The following is a 27,402-nucleotide window of genomic DNA, read 5'->3' on the forward strand; positions in this document are numbered from 1 at the left end:
GGTTGTTGAACACGCATCACAGAGGCGGCTGCCACCTGCTGGACACATCCCCGGCGTGTTCTTCCTTAACCCTTTGCCTCTGTAACACTTCACATCCCAGAATTCTCTGCGCCACATAAGTGATGTCACCTGATAACGAAGAGGGGAGGGTGTGCTAATGTTTACAACCATTGGGCTGTCAATAATTTCAGCGTAAAAGCTGTGATTTTGTCGATATTTCAGCAGCATATGAGAAGACAAGTAAATGATGGCGCAAACTAAATGACTTCTTCTCACATTCAGGTAAAAAGACGACTTTAATGGTATTCAGTCACTTAATCAAGCAAGCTTTTTAGCGACTAGCTCGTCAATGTTAGGTAGCTTGATCTAATATTAATAAACAGGGTAAATTTGCTGACGTTAGCTATACGCATTAGCTTGACCTGAACCAGCTCCTGTCAACAAACTAGAGCTATCCTTACATTAAAACATACCATGTAGGATTACATGTTCACTTCCAGTCTGAAAGTATTTAGCTAGCGTTTGTAAAGTAGCTAGCTGGCCAGCTGTTTCGCTAGCTTTCATGGGTTGCTCATGTGACCACACACATAGTTAGCTAACGTTACACCTTTCCAAATTGAAAATGAACTGTTAACTAAGCTAACTCCACAGTATTGTTCCTGCTCTATGTTACAGCAAGTAGTGCACTATGCACCACCCACAGCTGACATTTAGCTAGCTGGCACTTACTTCCAAACTCTCTGTTGACACTCAGGAAAGTCTAGCTTAACTTACTTTTATATCCGTGTTTGGCTGCTTTAGCCGTTTAATGCCACGTAGTAGAGCAGTAGCGTTTCCACTTACAATTTCATTTAATTTATTTATTATTATACAGGAAAGGGTTAAAAATAACATAGTAAATCATTTGCAATTAACAGGCCTGACTCGGATAAAACTGGTTTACAGCAGGTTCCTGCTCTGCAACACTTGAAAGGAAAATTCACATCACATCACAAAACAAAGACAATCAACAAAAAAACAAAGACAAACCACAACATGGACATGGTTTGCTGTTACAATTGGTGGAAGAGGTAATCAGATCCTTAAGGAAAAGTATTTCTATAGTACCACGCTGTGAAAATACTCCGCTACAGGTGGAAGTCCTGTATTCAAACCCCTAAAAGTACATAAGAATTATCAGCAAAGTAAGTATAAATAAAGTGTAGTAAAAGTACTCATTGTGATATAAATCTATTCCTGTATGTGTTTTACTATTACGTTTTTGGATTCATATTAGGAATGCATGATATATATATCGATGCAGATAATGGGAAGTTTGAGTTATTACTTATCATTCTGCTAATGAAAATAGCTGATATAGCCGACTATAATAATATCTGATAGGACAGATGTTAAAGTATTTAATTGGACTCCTTGGGCAAAACACTGTCCAAAAGTGAAGGTATATTTGGCAAGCTTTTGAATGAACTTTAATGAATCAAATTTGAATTACTTTATATACTGTTGGCCAGTTTAATTTTCAGCAATGCATCATATTCTGTAAGATCATCATTTGTTTGTGTGTTGAGTGTTGCTGCTGTTCTTTCTTTCTGCAATCTGCCAACCATATCACTGCACAGAAGGAAGCGTGCATCTACTCATGGACGAGCTCGTATGTGTGACAGCATGGGATGTAAACAAATAACACAATGCTCCTCAGCTGGGCTGTAACTTTTCTTCCATGAGCAGACACACACTTCCCTCTGCATGTGATACGGTTTGTAGGTCTAGTTTGGTTGACTGAAAATAGTTACTCAAGTAAAGTGCAAGTACCTCAAAGTAAATGTATGTAGTTAAATTGTATCACTGCTTCAGGCTGTGACATTATAGACTTAGTTGTTGGTTTTAAAAAATTGAGAGTACATAATAACGTTACTGTCTTTTGCTTTCTCTTTGTGGCAGTTTTTTGTTAACTGCGACTCATCTGGTTCGTTTTGACTCACTGTGTTAAACAGTGAATCTGAGCCAGCATCCGAGAAGAACATTCAGAGTGTAAATATTGCTGGTAAACAGGTGTGTATTGCCATGTCAAGAGTGTAGAGTTACTTTAATCTATGCTTGGCTATTCTTCTTCTTCTTTATTATTCTTACTTTGCCTTTGCCTCTGATGTAAAGTATTGTACCATTGACTTACTGAGATCAAGTGTGGCCTTCAGGAGTTTTTCACAGCTTGTGCATAATATTTGATATCTCCACTTTGAGTAAGATGTGAGACACAGCTCCCTGGTTGTGGTACTTTTTGCGGTACTTTCTTATAATCTATAACTCTGTGCTCAGCATGTCACCTTCATAGAAACCTCATTGGTTAAATCATGATTTATAAATGCTGGCTTCATAGTGAGACAGTTTACAAATGTATCGTTTAACGTGTTCTTGTTCATCCATGCATCTCTTTCAAGTGTACTGATGGAGTGGGTATTCATCATGAACCGGATGAGCTCTCAGGGTAGCTCTGCAGCCCAGCGAAGGCGGATGGCCCTGGGCGTAGTGATACTCCTGCTGGTGGATGTCATCTGGGTAGCCTCCTCTGAGCTAACATCGGTAAGGACTTTGTCACTGTCATTCAGTTTTCCCACACCTGCTGGTTGGCTTCAACACAAGATGACACGACTGTAATCGAATGAGGAGAGAGGACGCAGATGTGCTCAGTAGAGTGCATTGAAATGCTTTGAGATCAGCCAGCAGTTGTGTGAATGTGATAAATTTGTTTGCGTTTTATTGTGTTGTGCCCTGATGTATGACATAAGTTTGCCTTTCTCTCTCCCAACAAATGATCGATAAATTATGCAAATCCTCATCTAGTATCGATGCTGCTGCTCCATTAAATGTGATTTTACAACCTTGATTCTAAAAGACTTGTAACATTATGTAAAACGCAATTAAAATCATGTTCAGACTAACTTTTTTAAAAATATATATACACTTATTCTGAATTTGATGCCTCCAACATGCTCCAAAAAAGTTAGGACAGGGTCATGTTTACCACTGTGATACAGCACCCTTTCTTTTAACAACCCTCAGTAAGTATTTGGGAACTGAGGAGACTAATTGTTTAAGTTTTGAAAGTGTTGTATTTTGCACTTCATAATGCAGGTCAGTCTAGTACCTGAACTCTTTTACTATGAAGGCACGCTGCTGTAACCCTTAAAGATTATGTTGTGGCATTGTCTTGCTGAAGTAAGCAGGGACGTCTGCTGCTGTTGCTCCAAAACTTGTATGTACCTTTCAGCATTAGTGGGGCCTTCACAGATGTGACAGTTAGCCACTAACACACCTCCATACTGTCACAGATGCTGGCTAAGTCAATGCTGGTAACAATCTGGATGGTCTACTTTTGCCCAGAGGACACAACGCCCAAAATTGAACTTTGTAGTGTTATTTGGACCCCTTTGTGATAATCTTGCCTGACATAGTTGGCACCAACAGATTCCTTAGGTCTAGTTTCATGTGATACCAGTATCTGCACTCTAGCAGTATCTTCACTTGAGCCCACTACAGTCTCTGAAAGTGGACATCCCTGCGGAGTTGGAAAGGTTAAGCAAATTTACTAATATAAGTAATAAAGGGCTAAGTCATTTTGACAGCAAATTATTAATGTGTCAACATGTAAGTCCTCTTATTACTAATTGTACTGCTAGATAGTTAAAACAATTTTACAGTGTCAAACATAAACTTCATAAATGGATGGCAGCTGATTTCTTCTGGCCGTGGTACCACATAAGAGACAGCTGGATTAGAGGAATAAAAGTGACAGGTAGTAGGTAGAAAAGGAGAGAAGCGGACATGCAGCCTCTCTTAGTAAACTAAAGGAATAACTAAACAAAGATACAAACAGCAACTACAGCCATCGGGTACATGGACCGGAGTCAAAAGTGCAATGAATCCCTCTGAAATGTAATGGAGTGAAAGTATCAAGTGTCACATATTGAGTAAATATTTGATGCTCTCCTTCTGTGCTCTCAGGAACAACTGTATTCAGCTTGACAAACTTGAAATGCAAAACACAATAAACAGGTGTGCCTGACAGGCGAAACTGAGGGTAAACATGTTACATTTTGAGCACAGACCTGGTACCTGAAAGCGTGAAAGTGTAGGCTTTCCAGCCTGCAACACATTTTAGTTAGACCAATAAAAACTGTTTTTCTAACAGCTTTCTCCTGTTGATTCCTCCCGCAGTACATTTTCAAGCGACAGGAGTACAACAAACCCTTCTTCAGCACATTCACCAAGACCTCCATGTTTGTGCTCTATTTGCTGGGTTTCCTGCTGTGGCGGCCCTGGAGGCAGCAGTGCACTGGCACTCTGAAACGCCGGCACTCTGCATTTGTAAGTAGTCAGACCGCACTCTCACCACATGGGGGCAGTGTGTTTAAATGTTTTAAATGGTCTGTTTTCTCCACACATTTCCAACTGTGCATCTCACAGCCCCTGCAGCAGAAGCAGAAAGTATAGAAATGATGGATTTTTAATTGTCAAAACACACTGGTTATCTTTTCATAGCCCCATTGCAATTCAGTCGCTGCTGCAGAGAGTCTGAATATATTGCATTATGGTCAAAGTGTATGTTTTTTCTACATCTTGTTGTGAGTTGAGAAAACTCATAATTTCAAGAACATACATATAATCAAGTTCTAAGAAATAAATCAAATAAAGTTTTGCCAAACTATAATGTTTTGTTGACATAATTTACTTTTCTCCTTTAGACAAACTCGAATCCTCCAAAAATTGTATTTCAGAAATGGTTCATAGTGAGTTTTGAACCTGATTTTTCATTATTTGGGTGCTTGAAAATTAGAGGGTTGCAACTAAAAATATTAAATTATCTACCTTTACTCACTTTCACTTCAATGAGTTTATTCAACAGTTTTTCAAATACAAATTTTCAAGGGATTCTGAAACAAAACATTATTAGTTTGCAAAACTTTTTCAAAGCTTTAAGAGTTTTAGTGGGCTCAAAACTGAAATATTTATTGAAGTAGGTTGCCTTGAAATTTTGAGCTTTCTCAGTTTTTTCATTTTCACAGTGTTCGTCTTTATCTTCTTCTAATTCTTTGTCGTCGTCTTCTTCTCTCTTCTCCTACTCGGTCTCCATCTTCATCTTCTTCCTTTGAGGAAATCTGCTTTCCCATGCATGAAAATAAACCACACTTTGCACATAGTTCCAGCCTCCTGCCAAAAATCCTCAACTGACATTGTGGGCTAATAGTCCTGATGGTGGCAATGCAGCAGTTTACTAAAGTTTCAGACTTTGAAAATTCCTAACAAATCAGTCGTACATGCTGCCACTTTGCAGCTTTCACCAAAATGTAGGTCCAGTGTTCATGAAAATACATGACAAAATTGTCTGCCTTGCTAGATGTAGTGTGGAGAATTTCAGAATTGTATTTTTAAAACTTTTTTGAAGTTTTAAAAATGTATTGAACTCTAGTCAGTGGAAACAGAAGCATCTTTAAAGGTTGAATTAATGGATCTCACCTCTGGAGGGAACAATCTTGCGAAAATAAATTACAGACATCTCTATATTGTATAGATGAAGTGCACAAGAATTTCATCTTGAAAATGAAATTTTTGACACTAGTTTGAAATCTGCCTTCACATGCAGCCCTGGTGGTTGCCTCAGTCATGGTGCCAGAACTCACAGGAGCTTGTTGTGGTTTCTCAGTTGGCAGGTAGCTCAACAAGATCATGACGTCCAGTTGATCCCTGAGGTTGTGTGGGTGATGCAGAATAAACTTGCTAATGAATTCTCAGACATTATCCTGTGTGGATTTGGAGACTCGTGATTTCAGATGCATTTTTTTAATTAAAGAAGTTATATATGAATTATGGTGTGGGCAGTTACTTTTAAAGTTATTTTATGTATTTATTTCTTATGTTTTGTGTTCTCTTCTTAATAAACATTACTGTCAAAATTCTGGAGTAAGCAAAAAGGCTAGTTTTCATTCATAGTCCCTGACCAGATGTAAAGTTGGCAACCTAAAATAAATTTAAACCAAACAATAACACTAATTGTTTTGTAAAGGCATGATGTCATCTTCCTCTTCCTTCTTCCTCCTCCTCAAAATGCCATATCATATTAATCGTCAATTTTCTGTTTTCCATTTATGCTTCTTGACTTGCAGTACTTGCTTTCATATTTATCTGTTTTCTAGTATTATTGTTTGTTGTTATGCACCAACATACACCAACACATTCCCTGTTTGAAAACCTACTTGATAACCTTAACAACCTGATTTTGATTCTGAATCAGAACTCTTGGTTTTGTCTGTAACTTGATGGTTTGAATTATGTCTTTTTGCAGTTTGCTGACGCAGAGGCTTACTTTGCACCCTGCACCACTGACACCACTGTGAACAACCGTTTGGTACGTAGGTTAATTTCAGAGAAAATTCTGACTCTTATTCTGTTTTCTGCTCCAAATAACTGCCTCAAATGTTGAGGCAGTTTTTTAAAAGTTTTTTTTTTGCCATTTGCCGGTGTTGGCAGTAGTAGATACCCAACTGTGCAAACACCGACGAAGCTTAGACCATGACATCTTACACAAAATTAAATTTTGGGCTTGGTTTACCAACTGTGCATGACTCTCTGTCTGTCTCTGTTGTGCAGAGTGAACCACTGTATGTTCCAGTGAAGTTCCAGGACGTACCTGCTGAACATTCAAATTGTTTAATCGGAGACTGTGATTCTTGTGAGTACACCATTGTCCATATTTAAAAAAAACCCCATGAAGCTTGGATTTATTTGAAGTGGGGTTGTATGAAGTATTGTGTAAGTGTAAGAGTATTACCTACAGTAGATGGTGGTTGGCACAACCCCAGCTTGGAGAGGCAGCAGGAGTACCAGTGTAGGAAACTATTCAAGCCACCCAAAAAACATCAGTTGATTTATACACTATATTTAGAATATTTTTTCTGCTTTACTTTGCTGTTAGTTCTAACAGGAAATTTCTGCTATGTAATTTCTGTCTCTCCAAAGCCACCAGACTCCGTGGGCAAAATCAGTAATTTTGCATCGCAGAACATGGAAGTTGCTGGTCTACCGCTGCCTCGATCTGTTAGTTTGTTTGTGTTATTGTGTGGCTTTCGTGAATCGGAACTAAGCTTTTAAAACACCAAAGTCACACAGTGACACAAACAAACTGACAGATCAAGACAGTGGCAGACCAGCAACTCATGTGAAATTATGGATTTCCTTTTGGAGTTGTTTTGGAGAGAGCAATATTTCACTCATAATACAGCAGCCTTTCCATCTGAAAAGGCTGTCTGACCACAAGGTAAACTATTGAAAACATTCTAAATATTGTGCACTCTTAAACGGACACAATTTTTTTTTTTACAGTGGCTAAAACACATTTTGCTTCTCTGTGCTGGTACTCATGCGCTGACCTCCATCTACTGGAGGTAACACACTCATTTATAATAAGTACCTCATACAACCACACTTCAACGATCTGAGCTGTAAAAGTTCAAGTTTTTCAATGATATGTGATTGATAACCTCATGGTCAACAACAGAGTGCATTGGTGAGCTGTGAAAATAACTAAAATCCTTGTTAAGAGTCAATATGAAAGAAATCGAATATAAAACTTTTAGGTGACCCTCAAACTCAGTTTTTTCTTTTCTCTCATCTCCTCTTCCACATACCAAAATACAGTTATAATAAAACCAAATTATGCACAAAGGGTTTCGCTCCCCTTTGTCTTTGCTCTATTTTCCAGAGCAGTGAAAAAATCTAATTATTCTTTTGGTTTTTCCACACTTTTATTGAGGCTGTTCAAAGCTGTAACTGACCTCAATTTCTCGAGCTGGCTGAAAGATCGTGTACCTCCAGAGTCTAAAGTCACACGGTAGAGGATCTGAGGCAGTTTATTAGGTTGTCTGTTGTGTTTGTATTTTCAAGCACTCATATTTTATCACCTTGGTTCAAAATGACTTCATCTTGCATTAGCTCTTGATAGGAGTGATATTATTTGTAATAAAAGAAAATGAATAGTAGTGTGCAAATAAACATTGAGTCTTGAACTGACATCACATTTTCTTTGTTTGTGCATTTAAATAAAAGCTGTTTGTTCCCCTGCATCCGTCAGTTCACTCCTCTTTTCATTTGTACCTCAGCAGCTTCCAAAAAGCAGCGGGTGCGTTTTAGTAATATCATGGAGGTGCGTCAGCTGCCCTCCACCCAGGCCCTGGAGGCCAAACTGTCCCGCATGTCCTACCCAGCCGCCAAGGACCATGAGGCCATGTTGCGCACAGTGGGCAAGCTGACGATCACTGATGTGGCCAAAATCAGCTTCTTCTTCTGCTTTGTGGTGAGTAAAAGTCAGCAGGAATATCAGCTTTTCATATTAAATTCTGTATCAAAGTATTGATATGATCTTATGAATAATACATGACATCTGGACTTATCCATAGTAAGACCATTACCTACAGTAGATGGTGGTCATCAGTTTGGAGAAGCAGAGAGAAGTGCCGGTGTAGGAAGCAAAGCAATGTACAGCTGTGGACAGCGTCAGCAGTGAAACATATTTTAGCTACCTAAAGAAATCAATATCAGTTGTAGGTGTAAGCATGTACACTACATGTCACTGCTTTACCTTGCCATCAGACAGCCTTTTCAAACGGGGAACCTGTGTTTTTTTTTTTTACAGCCAAATATTGCTCTTTCCCAACCAACCAGACTCCTTTGACAAAAACAATAATTTTATGTCAGAACACAACAGTTGCTGTTCTATTGCTGCCTCAATCGGTTAGTTTGTTTGTGTTATTGTGTGACTTCTGGGTTTCAAAAGATTAGTTCAGAGTCACTGAGGTCACACAACACCCTCAAACTAACAGACGCAGTTGTAGCCCAGCGACTCCCCTGTTCCATGAGGTAAAATTACTCTTTTGTTAAAGAATCTGGTTGCTCTGAACTAAGTAATGTTTGGCTCATATAATGGCGGTTTCCCGTTAGAAAAGGCTGTCTAACCGCAAGGTAAAGTACACATATACAATGTTAATATGAAAAATGTGGGTGAATGTTGGTTTAAAGGTACTGTGTTTAACATGGTTAACAATCACAGTTTTGAATTTGTTAGAATGTAGAATTTTATTAGCATCAAACTGACATAGCAGGGATTGTGCAGGAAGAAACCTGAAGGAGCTTTTAGTAAAAACCTCTCCTCTAGGATTTAAAATTCATCCTCATACTGTGGATATTTTGATTACATAAGATGTTTCTCATCAAAATGCAGTGAATGTAACCTTATAATTATGAAGTATCAAATGACAATGTGAAAACAATGTGACAGGGGTCCCTCAAAGTGATTAACATGCAGAGAATTAGAGTCTGCCTAAGTCTGCAGCTCCTCTCTCCTCTCAAAAACGGCTCTAAACAGCGGTGAACATAGGGGAACATTTTTCAACTTAAGTGCCAGATATTTCCCTCAGGAGCTGATGGACCAAAAACGAAACTAAAAGAGCTTATAAGAGCTTCTTATAAAGCATAATTAATAACACACACAGTCACACACTTGATTCCTTCTGTGTTATTTGCTAATCAGGTGGCAGCTTAAGTGTTTTGCTGGTATTTTTTTTTTTTTTTAGAAAACAAGAGTACTTTTGACATAAATGAATTATGTATTTAGCGGAAAGTGATGCTTTATGACCACCAAAACTGCAAGTCATTAATCACGAAGCCTCTCAAGTGATGAACTGCTTTTAATTTGTAATTCATCCTCCCTGAGCACAATAAAAAACTTCTGGGAAATATTAAAGCAGTGTGTTTGATGTAGGTTTAAATGTGATCCCTTCAAGACTTTAAAAAGTTTTGGATTTATTATACTCCAAGTTTTAAAAATGACAGGAAAATGACTTTACGTTGTAATAATAGATGTTATTATACATGATATTCAGCTTTTTTTTATCCCTGCAAATCATGCTGTATATTATTTATAACATATAATTTTGATGGATTAACTTCAGTTCTGCAGCATTAAGGGTGGATATCGAAGTAACCCAGAAACAGATGATGTGTTAAGTGTTTTAATGCTACTGTGTCAGAGATGGGTTACATTAAAGTTTATGAGGTTATGTGCTGTTATTGAACTGTTTCGGTTACTTTGTACAGCTTCTAATAGTTAGTAGATGGAGGTAGTAGTGGACAGATGACCCTTAAAACACAGGGGCATGTCTGAGCCCTCTTTAAACCTGTATAAGGTAAGACTGAGAGTGACTTTATTGGTCTTAATCTCACAACAATCATGGACAGCACGCATCAATCAGCATTTCTATAAATGTACCGGTGTTAGCAAGCTGGCTACCTTTCAGCTGCAGCTCCTTGGCCAGATGTTTGGAATCCAATGAGATGATTACTAAAATTTACAGACAAAAGAAAGCAAGATGACATAGAGACAGAAAAGGCAGCAAAAAAACAACAAAATGTTCTACACTATTCAGTACATGTCCCCATGCAAACAAGCAACAGTGAGTAGGCAAACTTTAAAGTCATTTCCTGTATCTATGTCACATGGGTTTCTCCACTGACCAACCGTGGAGCAGGTCCTGAGTCTATTCAAAACACTGGATGAGTGCAGCCATGATCACGCCCCCTTTTGGGTGAAATCAAGCGCTGTTGTGTAATTAGTTTACCATAATGCCACAATGGATAGACGACTAAAACAGCAAAACAGTGCCTTAAAAAGTGTCAACGTTAAAAATATGTTCACTAAGGTAAATGTATATGTCAGGATATGTCTCCTCCAGCCACTCGGTAGAGTTGTTCTTCCACTTTGAAGGAGGAAGACTGAAAGGACGCTCATCAACCTGTGTTTTTTTTTCTATGTAATGATGTCGAATTTTGATCAGCAAAGACTTAGCATAATTGCTCACCTGACTGGCCTTATGATTCAGGCTCCCCATAGATCAAAAGCAATATGTTTTTTTAATTTTATGCGCTGGAGCTGGCAAGTATTTAGTCAAATAAATTAGTAGCCAGTCAAATTAGGCTGGTTGTTTTTATTCAGAAAGAGACAGAAGCATGATGCAGGAGCAAAATACCCGTATCAGTTGCTGTCATCCATGAGAGAAGTGAACATTAGCACAGATTATAACTGAATATTTCACCCATTTTTCCACATATCTTCTAAACATTCTGACACCAAAATGATAACGATAAGGGAAGTCAAATCAGGAGAAAATGAACTTTGTTTGATATGTCTCTGTCTCAGCAAAATACGCTCGTGAGATTTGCCAGCACGCTACTCGCAATATCTGGCACACAGACATGCTCTATAACAGTATTTAGCAAATGAACAAAACCTGAGCAAGTCAAAATCGCACAGCTTCTGAAATGTTGTTGGCGGGGTATGAAGCCATGTGGAGGACGGAGAAAAACCGTGTTGCAGATGCGACATTATAGAGCTGTGCCCAGTGTCATTTTTTCCATTACTGGTAGAAAATGTCTCATCACTGCCTCCGTTTCTCTTCCAGTGGTTCCTGGCTAACCTGTCCTATCAGGAGGCCCTGTCTGACACGCAGGTTGCTATTGTCAACATTCTGTCATCCACCTCAGGTGGGTCTGTCTCTTTTAAGACTGTAGTTCCTGAACTGTTTTAAAGGAAAATGTGAAAATGTGTCCAAGTTAGGTAGTGTTAGCCATCCTTTAATAACCTGCAGAGAAGTGTACCCACTACTTTGACTGCTCTCATTCTTTCTCTTGTCCCTCTTCAGGCCTGTTTACACTCATCTTAGCAGCCATATTTCCCAGCAACAGCAGTGACCGTTTCACCTTGTCCAAACTGTTAGCTGTGGCTCTGAGGTAAGGTCTGACGAAAGTGTGTTGGCTGTTGAGTTGAGAAGGGCATGTTGGGAGGTTTCAGCACCCAGCTCATATATTTGCATGAATGGAAGTGTGTTGTTTAATTGTGTCTGCCTAATGTGTGTCCATGCATTATGTCTCTGTTTCTGTTCTCTAAAATTCCACTTCCACTTTGGGGAAATGTTCAGTTGTTGAAATTGAAGTTGATTATAATGAACACAGTGTAGATCATTCCTCCCAGCGTGCCGCGGTAGGATTTTCTCCTCCGAGTACTGCGGCTATGTGTTTAAGCTCATAATACTGATCAGAGTCTGACCCAGACAGTCTAATTTTCTCAAAGTAATTTTCTTCTACAGTATGATATGATAATCAACCAAGCAGTATAAACAGAAAACAGCTACTGTGATTATGCAATATAGTTTGAAGGTATCAAGGTTTGTTTGTTGTAATTTTTCAACACAGGATTGCACAGTGAAATGTAAGTTTATGACAGAATCAAAATGATATAATGCTGTCTTTACTGCAGGAACTGTAAATGTTTCTTTTTCCTTATTCCAATCATTTTAATTTTTTTTGTGAATATTCATTGTCCTCAGAGAGATATGTAAACTTTGAACCCAGTATATCTCATTTAATAACCCTCTTGGCCTTTGCCTATTGTGGCATCACTGATAAATACAGTGAACTGATTACATGCTGCTCACTAACAGTCAGTGAAAAGTGCCATTCAAACCAAGAACAATAACGAAGAACCGTAACATTCTGTAAATTGTGGGGCTCAGCACAACCTGCAAGAGAGCAAGAGAACCAGAAGGATATGGGTTCATGAAATTCTGAAAAGATGAGGAGAGTTTGGAGAATCCAACACTTACGAGAGAAACGTTGTCTTTTATTGTGTAATAAGATGCTGGCTATACCCTGTGAAACTGGATGGATTTTGATTGGCTGTCATTGTTTCTATAGTTCATAAAATTGCTCTGAGAGTTGGGGTGTAACGATACACTGACCTGGATTGATACATTGATTCAATGTTCAACGAGCCAATATGATCGATGTAAAGTGAAGATATCAATCTATATCATCATCTTTGAGATGTGCCTTTATTTTGAAATTCCTATGAAATGTCTGGGTTAGTATTATTTTTAAATGATGTATTTATAGTTATTGTTCTTGGTGTGGTCTTGTAAATTTAAATTCCCCAGACTGCATATTTCTCATCTCAGCTGGTGGCGTATGCTGCACACAACTATACATCCCCTCAATACAGCATGTCTCTATCAGTTCAACAAAAATAGGAGCGTCTGTATTTTTGATAGTATTTTTAAAAAAATACTGTTGGGATTTTATGCCTAAATACCTTGATATTGCTTGAGCCTATACTGAAGTTTACTAATGTCTACTTTAGATTTGTTGGAAATAAAACATATATAAAGAACAGACAACTGACATGAAGCATGATGTGCAAAATTGTACAATTTGGATGTTATTTCATGGGATAATGGGCTGGAATGGGGTCTTTACAATGAGTTAAATCCCATTTTGAAATGAAAGTCTTGAAATTCTCCCGTTCGCTCGTCCTTGTGAATTTGAATCAGCCAGTTCATTTAGTATCTCTCTTATTCAGCATGGGAGGTGTTGCCCTCGTCAGTTTCTCCAGCATGGACAACCCTGATGAGAAAGGCCTCATAGGTAACCATGGAGACAGCGAGTATCTGTCACTCTTTCATATCACTATTGTGAAGTGAAATTGTACTTTACTCTCTTCCCCAATAGTGTTGAATTAATACAGTTTGAAAGCTTCTTTCCCCAAATGTAATTGACTTTTAAATTTTCATGAAGGTTCTTTGTGGTCGCTGGCTGGGGCGATGCTGTACGCTGTCTACATTGTAATGATCAAGAGACGAGTGGATCGGGAGGATAAGCTTGACATTCCCATGTTCTTTGGTAAGTAAATGCTCTGTATACCAGAGTTGTTATAGTTTTCTATTTTTCTTTTAGTTTTTCTTTTTGTTTTCAATTCAGTTTAGTTTCAGTTAATTTCCAGAGTGGGTACCCACATTTCATGTTAGTTCGTATTGTTTAAAAATGTTTAGTGGGGCAAATAACAGTTAATCACAGATTACTCTGTTGATTATTTTCTTGATTAATCAATTATTTATTGATTTGTGGTATGGAACATGAAATGACAGGAAATGGCGCTTGATTATCTAATATTTAGTTTTAGTTTCAGTTAGTTTCATTGTTAGGATATATCGTGTCTTTGTCAGGGACAAGATTTAAGAAGTTTGGAGTAGGTATTACAATTTGGGTTGGGTATCACTTGGGTTTTTTCTGAAACCAGTGCTAGAATGAACCTTTAAAAATACTGGTGCTTAAATGGTGCCTTAAACACTTAAACAAAGAAGCACTAAGTGATTGTTGATGATATTAAAGTGCAGCTTTTTTCATTGATAAGGCAAATTTAAAGTTGAACAATATATTAACTGTCAATGTCATTTAAAGTATACTTCAATGTATCAGAACTTACATAACAAATTCACATAATAAAACCTAACTACACAAATTTAACACTAAATAACAGTTACAGTAGTAGTAACAGCAAAATAAATGTTGAGTTGGTATTCTACCAACTTCAGCAATTCTTTTGCAGAAATATGAGCACAGTTGCTGACCTGAGGAAGAGCTGCTGTCATCATCATCAGCGCTGTAATCAGACACATTGCTTCCAGTGTTTTATATCTATGCACCCACACTGCTGCTGAAATGTTTGATGTGGGGTCACACAAGTGCCCATCTCTGCAGCACTCACACAAGCAGTCGAGCACGGTGCATCCCTCAGCTTACAAGTGTATACCAACAGATGCTTCCCACCTCTACACACAGTCATTTTTAAGTATTTGTTATGTTGGAATCCTTTTGAGTGAAATTCAGCCACACTTTATACCATTTTAACTGTGTTTACGGTAACTAGCTGACAGTAGGCAGCCTGCTACCTGAACCATAGTGTTGCAGTAATGTCACATCAAATCACATCAGAGGGAAACTATTCAGTTGACACCTCCGGTGTGTGGCACCGATATGAGGCACCGTGATCTGCATTCAGTAGGTACTGGTTGTAAAGGCACCAGAGTTTCAGTATTCAACTTTAATTACAATACAAACACAACACTCAGTCTCAATAAGGATATCCACCAGTGCCTCATCATGGTTGTTGTGTTGACAAATTTGAACAGATTGACAAAGATTAAAAGTAACAACATTCCCTGTATTTTTTTAAAATTGTATTTTAGTTTGTTTTCTAAGCGCACAGTTTTGTTTCAGTTAGTTGTCATTTCTTTCTACTGTTTAGTTTTGATTGAACTAAAATGTTTTTTCACACCTAGTTTTAGTTAATTATAATGACCTTGATTGTGTACCAGTTGTTGCAGTTATTTCAGTCTATATAACAATATTCATGGTAATGTTTGCACTCTGTCTGTGTACTGAAACGCCTTGACCCCTGCACAGTCTAACAATTTTTGTTCCATGAAGTTGTCGCCACCACGGCAGACAGAAGGTGTTTTTAGAGCCGTCTGAGCAGGAGCTTCTGTGTGTCTCTCAGGGTTTGTGGGTCTGTTCAACCTGCTGCTGCTGTGGCCCGGCTTCCTCCTGCTCCACTACACGGGCTTCGAGGCCTTTGAGCTTCCCAGCCAGCTGGTGTGGACATACATCCTCATTAACGGCCTCATTGGAACCGTTCTCTCAGAGTTCCTCTGGCTCTGGTGAGCACCTGACCCATAACTTATTCAGGTCACAATCCTAGCATGAAGTCATCACAATTTACATTTTGTATAAAGTCATTTTCATAGTTTTTTTTTAACTCTGAAACTCACTCCCTGATGAGTTAAATTGAACTCCTCTAAAAGGTCTTCAGTTTGAATTATATACAGTGTTTCCAGAATGTTTTAATGCAGTGACTGGTGATGCTGCTTTCTCTCCACAGGGGCTGCTTCCTCACATCATCTCTAATCGGGACTCTGGCACTGAGCCTCACCATCCCGCTCTCTATTATGGCAGATATTTGCATGCAGAAGGTAAGTTTCCCACCGCAGGCACTCCACAATCAGTCAGAGTTTGAAAGAAGATTCAAGATAATGTTTGTTTGGCATCAGCAAGACACCACTTTGAAGAGAAAAAAACTAGAGCAGATTACAAAATGAAAAGTTTGGTTGATGCAGGCAGAAATTTCTGCTTGTTTATGTTGTCTGGAAATGTTAATGAATAAATGCAAGTTGTTATGTGTTTACACCGATTTGCACAGTGGTCAAATGTGTATACCAGGCCTGGAGTTTCATCATTTTAGGGGCAGGGTCACTTGACCTTTGGTGTTGTCAATTTTTTGAGGCCAAATGCCAGAGCAGTAGGGCCATCAAATAAAATAATGAATTTCTTAATTTGCTAATGCAAAGTGCAGGGATACTGGAGGTCAGCCTATATAACAAGGTCATACTAAATAGTATTTGATAGTCAAGGAGTTAGTATCTCAAAATAATGAGGAATATTCTCAAAATAGGCACTAAATCATTATTTTCTCACTATTTTTGGATATGTCATTATTTTGAGATAAAAAGGGAGGATCTTTCTCATCATAATGACTTACAGGATGTATTTTTTTGTCATCACATTGGCAGTAGTGGGCTACTATAGAGAGACAGTGCTCGTCCTGAGCACACTCACTGTGTCTTAATTTGGATACTTCCATGAGTACACTGTCATGTAGTACACTTTGCACACAATGTTCTCACTTGCGTAGTGTGTGAATGTTGACAGGGTAATGCTGACTTAAATTAAGAATTGCCGTTGTGCCCTTGCTGGAAACAGTGATCACAGCCTCTTCTTCTTCTTCGTGCACAAACTGGAGGCAGGTGGAGGTTTACTGCCACCCACCAAAACATCTACTGGCCTTTTTATTCATTTTTGTTCAGTGTCACCTAATTCAACATGAACGTCTTTTTAATTTTATTTGCTTTTGGGTATCTAGGCCACTGTGGCTGAGAGAGAAAATGGCCATGGCCGCTGTGAAATTCCTGCCCTGGTGTATACTGTGTACGGAGTTTGTCATATTGTATCACACCAAAAAAATAATGAACTCTAGTAAATGTTGTCATGTGAGGAATTATTTACGGAATTAGGGCTTGAATGAATTGTCGAATTTGAATTTTAGCAAATGAATGAAACAGTCTGAACTCCACTAAGAACTGTAGTTGTAACTAGTTACTCTCCTCCACATGTGTGTGCGTAGGTCCGTTTCTCGTGGCTGTTTTTTGCCGGGGCCGTCCCTGTCTTCCTCTCATTCTTCATCGCCACGCTCCTTTGCCACTACAACAACTGGGACCCCGTCCTGGTGGGGCTGAGGAGATTATACGTCTTCATCTGCAGGAAACATCGCATTCACAGGTACACACCGTTTGATTCTAACAGAGGGATTACAGGTGACCGAACACTTTGTGACAGACAGTTCAGAAACTGGATACACAGCTGTTCTGTATTTCATTTGTCATTTTTCAAGCACACAGTTAGTTTTCAAATTGATTTCTTCCCTTTCAAGCAGCGATTTGTTTCAGTATTTGAAAAACCATTTGCAGACCATCACACCTGTTTGAGCGACAGCACGTAAATCCACTGGAGAGAAAACTGAATCACCTTTATTTTTTGGCGAGGTTTCAACAGCAGGGAGAATTTTGAAATCTTTTGCCTTTTGATTGATTATTGACACTCCAACAACTGCAATCTGAGACTCTATTATCTAAATACATTTAGAGCTAAATTGTTGGAAAATCAAACAGTAGCTGAAGGGTTTTCAGTTGCTTTCAATATTTATTGGGAAAAAATTTTAAACTACACAATCGCACACATAAATAGTGGCCCTTTACTCTAACTATCAATTAGTTTATAATAATAATAATAATGACAATAGTTTACCCAAAACAGGAATTTCACAGATTGTTTTCCTTTTTGAGAGAAGTAAATGTAGAATAAGTGGAAGAAGAATTTGAATGAAATGTTCAACTACATGTAACTAGACCTGTGAGGCTTTAAAACCACTTTTATTTACACAGAATTAATGTCATTCATTATATGTTCACAGAAAAAGCTTTTAAATGCAGTAATTTCTGGTTTCTGCTCTCGCCAGGTCTGCTTTTTCAGTTTAAGTTTGCTTGTAAGCATGTAAATGGCTGTACTTTATGACAATTAAGATTCAAATTTATTAATGCATTTTATAATGCCTCACGCTGGCAAGAGCCGTTGCTGGAGTTCTGTTAGTTATGTTTTCAGGTTGTTCCTCCGTCCAGTTCCTCTGAACATGTTATCTCAAATATGCCTGGAGGGAGTTTATTTGTATTTTGTACAAACTTACACTTGGACTCAAGGATGAGTTGATTAGAATTTGCTAGTCAAAGGTCACGAAATAACTTAAAAATTCACCCAAATATCTAATAAGATAAAGTGATGAAGTGGTTCACTGGAATCATGCATGTAAATATACTGATAACATCCATTTCGCCAAAAATGAAAACATACACTTTCATTAAATTCCTTCAGTGTCTTCACTACATGCTACATATTATGTAAGTCTTCAGAGACTGGCTGGCGGAGGCATAAAACTGCGAGGTGAGGTGATAGTTCTAGTTTGTTTCAGACTTTTTTCAACACACATACAGAACAAAAAAAACTTCTCGATTGTGTAGTATGTTACTGAGTTGATGAGAGAGAAGAAGAAAGAAGGAAAAAAGAGAAATTGAGGCAGGTACAGAGACGTTTTACAAGACGGCATGCAGTAGTACAGTAATTTAACTCAGGCCAGCCAAAAAGCATCTTTTACCACATCTAATGAGCTGCAAACATGTATTCATTATGCTTGTAAAACACCAAAAATATCAGCAAAACAACTCAAAACAGAATTGGAAATGTTGCTGCTGAACAGACCGCTTGAAGGCGTTCTGTTTCTGAAATGCTTGCAATTAATATTGGAGCTGCAGCAGAAATGCGTTGAAGCCAGTGGACATCAGGGGTGCTTACAAAATGAGGCTACTGTAAAGCCCAAGTGTTTCCTTTCCTTGTCAGCGGCCTTGACCAAGGCACTGGCTTAGAACGGGAGCTCCTCCCCGAGCGCTCCACAGTGGCTGCCCGCTCCTCCTAACACCTACAGTAGGATGGATTAACTGAGCCTAATTTAACTTCTTTAAATCATGTCAAAAAATGGTCCTAATAACTCATCAGGCTGTCCATACAACCTCCTCAGGCATACAGGGCACATTTATCAGTAACAAAGGCCACATGTGTGGACACTGGTCATCCAAAATTAGCAGAAAAATTGGTTTAAGTTTCTTCTTTTAAAAAAGTTGCCAGTATACCAACATACTAAGATAAGATCAGACAGAACCTTATTAATGCCAAACGATCTTCTTGTGCCAGTTTGCTCCTAAAATTACAGCACAATGCTAATAATTAAAATAATTTTGCATATGATAATAAAACTAATTTTGTACATTAAAATGAAAAGTACTATTGCACTAAGAAAGTAATATTGCATATGATAATAAAAGGTACAATGGCACCTGATAATGTCAGTACTGTTACATCAAATAATGAAAGTAATATTGAATATGATAATTAAGTACAATTGCAGCTGATATGAAAGTAATATCACAAATGATGAAGTAATATTGCAAATGATAATAAAAAGTACAATGGCACCTGATAATCAGTAATGGACAGTAACGTAAGTACATTTACTTGAATACTGTACTTTAGTACATTTTTTGAGTATCTGTACTTTACTTATTATTAGTAGTATTTTTTTTTTTGGAAACTTATGCCTTTCACTCCACTACATTTCGAAGACAAATATTGTACTTTTGACTCCACAACATTTCTAGGAAGGTTGTTGTTGCTCGTTACTTTTGGGCTAAGCAGAGCTTTGAAATCAGCTGTTGTTGTTTTTTTTCTTTTCTAAAATGCGATTGGCCACATGCTGTGTTCCTCACAAAAGGAAACCAATCACAGTAGCTCCTCTCAAATGGGATTGATGTAAAAGTGGAAATACATCGTCCAGGTGCTCTCTGTAACAAGAACAAGCAAGCTCTCCCTCTTTCATTCAAACAAAAAGGGGTAATGGTGATGGCAGGAGAAAGACACATTTAAATCTCAAGATGTTATTATAATTATTCATTATTCCAGGTAGCTTTTAAAGTTGGATTGTTTTTATTGGGGTGAAAAATACAGCATAATTCATGTATATATACTGCCTCTGAGGACAAAAAGAAATCTCAGTTATTTAACAGACTTGGAGAAATCCTTACAGTTATCGTCAATCTAATTTTATGATGTGATTTTAATACAGTTATGTCAGAAAATGACAATAACTGTCCTTTTTGTTTTTGATTGTATTTCTATGCTGAAGTTTTTATAGGTGTTTCTATAAGCTTTGTGTAGCAGAGTGGTTCTACAAGCAGGTCAGTGCATCATCAGATGGTTTCAGGGAGTTACAAGGTTCTGTAAATGCATCATGAAAACAATACAGCATGTATTGGTATTAGAAAATGTACTTTGTAATTTGTACTTTTGAATATTTAATTTTAACTTGTAGTTGAGTAATTTTTGACCAGGAGTAACTATACTTTAACTCAAGTACTGGAGTTGAGTACTTTGTCAACCACTGCTGATAAATAAAATAATGTTGCACATGATCTAAAGGAGTTACAAGGGTGTCCCTGCTTGCATCCTCAGTAGAAGGTGAGGGTAGTGTAGCTTCTTCACAAAACATAAGGGCAATGAAGCGTTCTCTCGAAAGGGTTTTTGATCACAACCAAGATAAAAGTCTCTGCAGTTTTAATTTCATTGTTTATTAAAGACCTAATATATTATTAGGCTGAACAAGTAAAGTTGACTTGCCTGACACATGTATAACCACTAGACACTGTGGAGGTGAGTCTCTCTTATTTGACTAATCACATGACTCTCTCTTCATCACAGCAGTCATTTCCAGGTCTCTCTCTTCCTTCACACAGGGTGTTAGTCACATCCAGTGCCTCAATAGCAGCAAAAATGGTTACTATGGCATTTGTGACGCAACTGCAAAAAGAGTGTAAACAGACATGCATGCTTAATGGGTGAAAATGCTGCTTCCATGAGTTCCAATTGTTAAAAGCTAATGGAAGTTTCTTCAGTACGAACACACACACATCTGGGACCAAGCTAAGTTAATTTACACTCAGGCCTGTGCAAGAAGTGAAAAAATCTCTGAAATGTTTTTTTTTTCCAGCCCTGCTTTTTAAAAAGTTAAAGTTTTGAAATAGAAAGTGAGTTGTTGTCAGTGTATTGTGGCGTGTGGCCTATTAAAAATGAATTGACCTCAACTCTGACACACACTTAAGAGTCTTTTCTTCTCTGACATTCTCACAAGGACAATAGACTCAATTTGTAGCTCACAGCCTCGCTAAGTTAAATCCGTAATCAGATGTACATGCTTGACTGACTATCCTCTCTGAGGCAGTTATGCTCTTCATTCTTCTGTGAATTCTTGTTCCCATTTGCTGAGGGATGATTATAATAATGATGGTTGTCAAGATGATGACTGTGATGATGATTGACACCCTGCTCTGTCTGCCCACAGACTGCCAGAAGACAGCGAGCAGTGCGAAAGCCTTATTCCACTACACACCGTCTCCCCCGGTGAAGAAAGCTTCTGTTCGTGATCCAGCAGGCAAACACAAAGTAAATGATTCACTCAACCCTTCCTGGCTTTGACCTGTGTGTTGTTTGTGACTGGTGTGTGTGTGTTTATGTGCATGTTAGTGTTTGTGTAAATGTGGTGATACATAAATCAGCTGGGTCTTGACCTTTGGCAGAAATATCTAAAACTGATATCTGTTGCAACTGTTTTCAGAAAAAAAAAGCCTAAAAACTCACTGAACCTTACCTGCCTACCAGCAAATATCAAAGTTCAAAGTTAGTGACTATCTGATAAACATAGTGAAGAATTTAGCAGGTACATAGTGAGATGTTTCCCTCAGGAGATGGTAGAGACCAAAAACAGAGATGAGCATTGAACATTGTAAATTGACAATAAATAGTGAGGATGATCCCGTCACTTTAAATGATAAAAATCTATTTATCTGTTTATGACTGTGAGTTGTCTGTCAGTGTAAAGTAAAGCCTGTTATCCTGAAAGCAAGAGCCTGCTGCTCTGAAAATACACACTCTGGAGTTTTAGTTCAGTCACTGTCTGCCAGACTCCATTAACATATTGTTCAGTTTAACTGTTAAAAACATCTGCTCCTTCTAAAAGATTCTAAATGATGTCTTACAACTCAGAAACAGACACAAACTCATTCATTGAACATTAATTTTAACTCTAATTAACATGAAACAGACAAACCAGTACAGTTATTTTGGCTCTTAATAGACATTTCAAAGGAGGACACTGCAGCTGTATTTGTGAGCATGTTTCCTTAATTTCTGACGGCATATCATGTTTATTTTATGATAAATTCCAATAATATGTTGCAGATTTCCCCTTTAATTGATTAGTCGATTGCAAGAAAATTATTTACCATCTATTTTGATAATTTGCTTAATTGTTTCAGTCATTATTCAAACGAAAATGTCAAAGATTTGCTGATTCCAGCTAGGGCTGTAAGTAATCACTCTTTTCATTATAGATTAATATGTTGGTTATTTTCTCGATTAATCAATTAGTTGTTTGGTCTAACAAAAAGTTTAAAAAATGGTGGAAAATGTCGATCACTGTTTCCCAAAGCCCAAGATGACAACCTCAAATGTCTTGTTTTGTCTGCAACCCAAAGATACTCTTAACCCAGAGATACTTTTTTTTTATTAACCAACTTAACCAATTTAAAGACATCACTTTCGGCTCTGAGAAATTGTGATGAGCATTTTCACAACATTTTGATATTGTATTTACTAGAAGATTATTCAGTTAATTGTAAAAATTAATCATTAGTTGCAGCTTTATAGTCGATACGCAATTGTTTACACATTCACCAGAACAACTTTATAAGGTTATCATATATCAGTGTTTTTCTTTCAGTTTGTTGCGCTGCGTCCAAATGGCAAAAAAAAAAAAATCAATTAATGCGGCTTGAATAATAACATCCTCTCTGCTTTCAGTCAGTTGTTTCTCATTGAACATCTGTCAGTATTTGTCTAACACTCCTCTGTGTTTGGACACGGTGGTGAGTAAGAGGGACACAAGACAAGCAGGGCAGGACGATCATCATGTAAATATTTTAGATCAGAGGTTGGCCACCCACTTCACCAAGTCTGCGTCTTAGTGAAGTCGCTGCATTGCTTCACTGTTCATAGGTTTAGTCAAGCTTTCCTCATCTGACTCCCAAGTCTGCAAAGTAATTGGCGGCAGAGCAGAGAGAGATTTTGAACACAGCATGTGGTTTCTAATAGAGGCGTTAGCGGGGAATGAAAACAGTGCAATTTAGGACAGACTTAAGCTTGTCTGCTGAATGCGTAGCGTCTAATGGAGGAGCAAATGTTTGAGCAAGTGTATGTGTGCGCACGACTGTGTCTCCGTCTGCATTGAAGCAAGTGTCCTACTGGGGCTGAACAAATAATCAAACTTTTATCCAAATCCCAACATGGCCTACTGAAGTTTTGAAATCACAGGTGCAAAATTTGTGGTGCAATGTTTGCTAAAATAACATTTCAAATTTAATATTGTCTTGCTGCAGACATGTCCAGTTAGGGATGTAATGTTAATTTAACTGATTAAAAATGGATTCATCAGTAGAAAAGGCAGTAAATGTGACTCATTTGACTCTGATTGTTTTATCCTGTGGAGGCATTTGTTGAATAAGAACTTAAACTGAAAAAAAGAGAAAAAAAATAGGGGAAAAAAACAGGATCTGTCTGTTACTAACTATTAATAGCTTGTTTACATTTTCAACTATCAAATAAGGAAAATCCACAAAATTTCCAATCCCTAGTCTTGGCCTACACATCATATTCTACCAAATTAAGAAAACATCTTTGTTTGGTACAGACCCCAACAAAAATCACATCATAATCATTGTAATGTGTTTTCAAATGAAAATCAGAATAACGGTGTAAAAACGTATCATTCCATCTAATGTTGCAAATCAAATTTAAGTTGCAATATTGGCTAAAATAATCACAATTAGATATCTTATCTTTCGTTCTTTTTTTTTAGGCACCATCTCCAACTGATAGTTAAAAGACATCTCATTTTAAAACAAAACATTAATAAGTCACCTCATCATTTTAACGTTAGCATTAGCTTTCAGTACCTACAGCTGATAAAATCTGCCAGCAGAGAGAAGTGAGCACACCACTTGTCATAATAGTAGCATAACACAGGTGAATCTCTGGCTGAACTGTCAGCGGCCAGGTTGCATTGTGGTTGCATTGTGGGTAATGTAGCCACCAGCTTTTGACAGGGAAAAGATGGAATAAAAATGACAATTTCTGGTTCTGCTGCATCGATTTTGATTCATGTCGATGTGTAGTAGCAATGCAGAATGTGTACCTATATATATATCTGTGCATATCTATGTTTATGTCCACAATATAGTTTATATGATTTTTGTCTCACTACTTTTTTTTTATCTGTCTCTTAAGGTGGTGAATATGGATCTCGCCGAGCAGACAATCTGGAAGCTTTCAGAGACATTGAACTACCCCAGTGCCTCATATTAAATCTATTTATTTTCTACAGTGTTGAGACGATGCATCCATTTCTACAAGTTCATTTTTATTTTCACATTTCAGTCATCACAGACTGGGATTCTGTTTTTACTTCTTTTTTTAAATGTTTTCAGTGTAAAAAGAACCTTAATGGTGCTCAAGGTGCTGGACATTATCAGTGATTACTATAGTGTCACGTGACCAAATGAAACGGTACGTGTTGAACTGATTATAACACTAACAGAGCAGAGTCACTGTGTGTGTTTCTTTAAAAAAAACTGAAATCAGTGAGTTCAGAGTTCACATCATTTCATTAGGACGGACATTGTTGTGTTTGTCTGTAGGCCTTTTGAAGCCTTGCTGCTTGTTTGTTTGTGTGTGTGTGTGTGTGTGTGTGTGTGTGTGTGTGTGTGCGCGCGCGCGTGTGTGTGTGTGAAGCAGACACAGTGTGTTTTCACAAATGACCATCTGTCAGACGTACGTAATAAGTTTGTTTTTGAATTGGCTTCCTTTGACAGAGTAAGCCTGTTTTCCCATACACACTTTGCTCCTTGAGTTTTATACTGTACTGCAGCACCGTCACTAATTTCAACATCTGGATCTGCAGTGCCATCTGGCGCAGTACACTGATGGGTTCACGTTTCCAGCCTTGGCAGCTTGGGTAATGACAGAACCACTCAGAGTGACCTCTGTGCGTGAGATATTTTCCACTTCTTTTAGACCTCCAGGTGATACTAACTCTGTCCTGATAGAATTTGACTTTTTAATATCTTGCAGCTAAAAATGTCCTCCTTTTTTGTGCTGTTTTTTTTTTTCATCTTGGACCAGTCTTAATTGTATGGAAGAGGATTAGGGACACACAGTTTAAAGTCAGAATTTTGATTTTATTCCCAGAAATATGACATTAAAGTCTCTAAAGATTTAAGTCAGACTTCTGACTTTATTCCCAGAATTTTGACTGGAAACTCTGAGATTAAACTCAGAGTTCTGCCAGAATTCTGTAGTGCGAGACTTCCGGCTAATTTATATTCTGACAATTCTGAGTTTAATCTTGGAATTCTGACTTTATTTTCCGAATTCCAAGATTAAACTCTACTGACCTCATCTCTTATCTTAAACTCGGAATTCTGCCATAATTCTGCAGCGTCTGCCTACTTTGAATTATGATCAAAGTGTTGTAGAATAAAGTCAGAATTCTGAGATTAAACTTGGAATTCTGACAGAATTCTGGGTGTAGTGTCACAGATTTTACTAAATTCTCTAATCAGAATTTATGATAATATAGTCAGAATTCTGAGTTTAATTTTAGAATGCTGACTTTAAGCTCAAATTTCTGATTAAACTCAAATACAATTTTAATGTGGCTCTAATCCTCCTTGGTATAATTTTCTTTTGTAAGCCGTATATGAAGGAAAAATGAAATCACACTACAGCTGAACAAGAAAGCATCACTCGCTTCACGTCAGCAGTTTTCTTTGTTCCCTGCTGTACATCTGACAGTGCTGGATCATGAAGACAAACTGTGATAGTGACATAATCTTTGTGTTTGAATATGAACTGATATTAAGCCTTCTGCTATAAGCTACAAAATGCCTTGCTGCAATAATGGTTGTCTGCTTGTATAAGCAGTTTCCTTTTCAAAATGAGTGTAAATACTGTACACAATGACACATTAACAGAGCGTTGATATTTTGTTTGTGAAATTCATATGACCACTACAGATTCCTGTTCTGAGATTGTGTATCATTTTATTTTATGTGTCATTGTAAAGGATTACTGCCAAATTCTCTTTTACTTGCAGCTGATTAGACTGTTGTACATGATCCCTTTTTTCTTATGCAAAAAAATGATTTATTTACTGTGTTTGTGATTTTCGTGTGATGAGAAAAGAGCAGTTCTTTTAGCAGCCTCAGTGTCTGTCATGTATTCCAGGATGTTAACACTACAAGTGAAGGTGAAATGCCAATGTTATTCTGCTCATCCTGTTAAATGTCAGGTTTGTGTACGCATCTGTATGGAGTGTTTCTACTGCACTCGCCATGGAGAGGTTATATGAAGTGAAGGAAGTGATAACCGGCCTGTTAGGGTAAATGAATGGGTTGAGCACTTTAAGTGACAGATATTAACTTGTCTTGTTCATGTTCATTATTGCCAATCAGTCCATTCTATGTCACAGTTTCAAGTGTGAAAGATATTTTAGGATGATTAGTTTACAAAGTGGTAATTTTTCATGTGCTGTTTAGTTAGTTTTCAAAAGAAAATTCTTCTTCTTCTTCTTCTTCTTCTTTTTTTTTTTTTACCTTTTATGAACGGTGCTTGTGGAATCTATATCTGATTTTAATGAGATTATCTTTTTTTCTTTCTCAGGTTCTTTGTCTTGATTTTCATGTCTGAGAGCAATTTCTGTGTCTTTTAAGTGTCATTAATGAAGATGGTATAAAATCTAAAAGGCAGCCAAGAAAAAGACTGCAACAGTAACTTCCCTTTTATCAACCACAGCTCTTGATTTATCCATTTATTTTGCAAGTCTGTTTTCATACTTACACTGCACTATTAAAATATATCTTTTTAAATCTCTGCGTTGAATGGCATACCTCTGCAGGACTGTATTTCTTTTAAAGAGACATTGTAAATGTTGGTGAGATGTGTCAGAACAGCAGAATTTCTTCTTTGATTTGATGCATGTTTGCTGTCATATAGTCATGAACAAGTCTGTTGTACTGATTCCTGTGATTTGCTAGCACAATCATCAGACAGAATATTCAGTAAATGACTGTAGATGGCATTTTGAGCAGTTTTCAACTCATGAAATTAGATTTTTTTTTAAAATAAATTTATAAAGAAATG

General features: G+C 37.6%; 1 protein-coding gene across 2 annotated transcripts; it reads left to right on the forward strand.

Moving 5' to 3' along the window:
- Positions 1-123: 123 nt before the first annotated feature.
- Positions 124-27,128, forward strand: LOC146322478 (solute carrier family 35 member F5-like). Of its 2 annotated transcripts, none has more exons than XM_084724467.1 (16): positions 124-282; positions 1,942-2,052; positions 2,439-2,580; positions 4,216-4,365; positions 6,341-6,403; positions 6,646-6,727; positions 8,154-8,347; positions 11,508-11,589; positions 11,748-11,835; positions 13,460-13,524; positions 13,675-13,779; positions 15,437-15,596; positions 15,818-15,908; positions 17,117-17,271; positions 21,491-21,591; positions 24,490-27,128. In XM_084724467.1, exons 3-15 carry the CDS (start codon positions 2,446-2,448, stop codon positions 21,570-21,572), a joined length of 1,452 nt encoding a protein of 483 aa, XP_084580593.1. In that variant the 5' UTR covers positions 124-282; positions 1,942-2,052; positions 2,439-2,445; the 3' UTR covers positions 21,573-21,591; positions 24,490-27,128. The 2 variants fall into 2 exon arrangements, with proteins under 2 accessions (XP_084580593.1, XP_084580594.1); XM_084724468.1 differs by having other exon boundaries at positions 8,157-8,347.
- The last annotated feature ends 274 nt before the right edge of the window (positions 27,129-27,402 follow it).

Source organism: Lutjanus erythropterus, chromosome 8 (assembly GCF_056507025.1).
Source record: "Lutjanus erythropterus isolate fLutEry1 chromosome 8, fLutEry1.hap2, whole genome shotgun sequence".
NCBI lineage: Eukaryota > Metazoa > Chordata > Actinopteri > Lutjaniformes > Lutjanidae > Lutjanus > Lutjanus erythropterus.

Coding starts and splice junctions, on each gene's coding strand:
- LOC146322478 (XM_084724467.1), top strand. CDS start 2,446: ATGGAGTGGGTATTCATCATGAACCGGATGAGCTCTCAGGGTAGCTCT. Junction 11,590..11,747: donor CATTCTGTCATCCACCTCAG/GTGGGTCTGTCT, acceptor GTCCCTCTTCAG/GCCTGTTTACACTCATCTTA. Junction 15,597..15,817: donor TCAGAGTTCCTCTGGCTCTG/GTGAGCACCTGA, acceptor TTCTCTCCACAG/GGGCTGCTTCCTCACATCAT.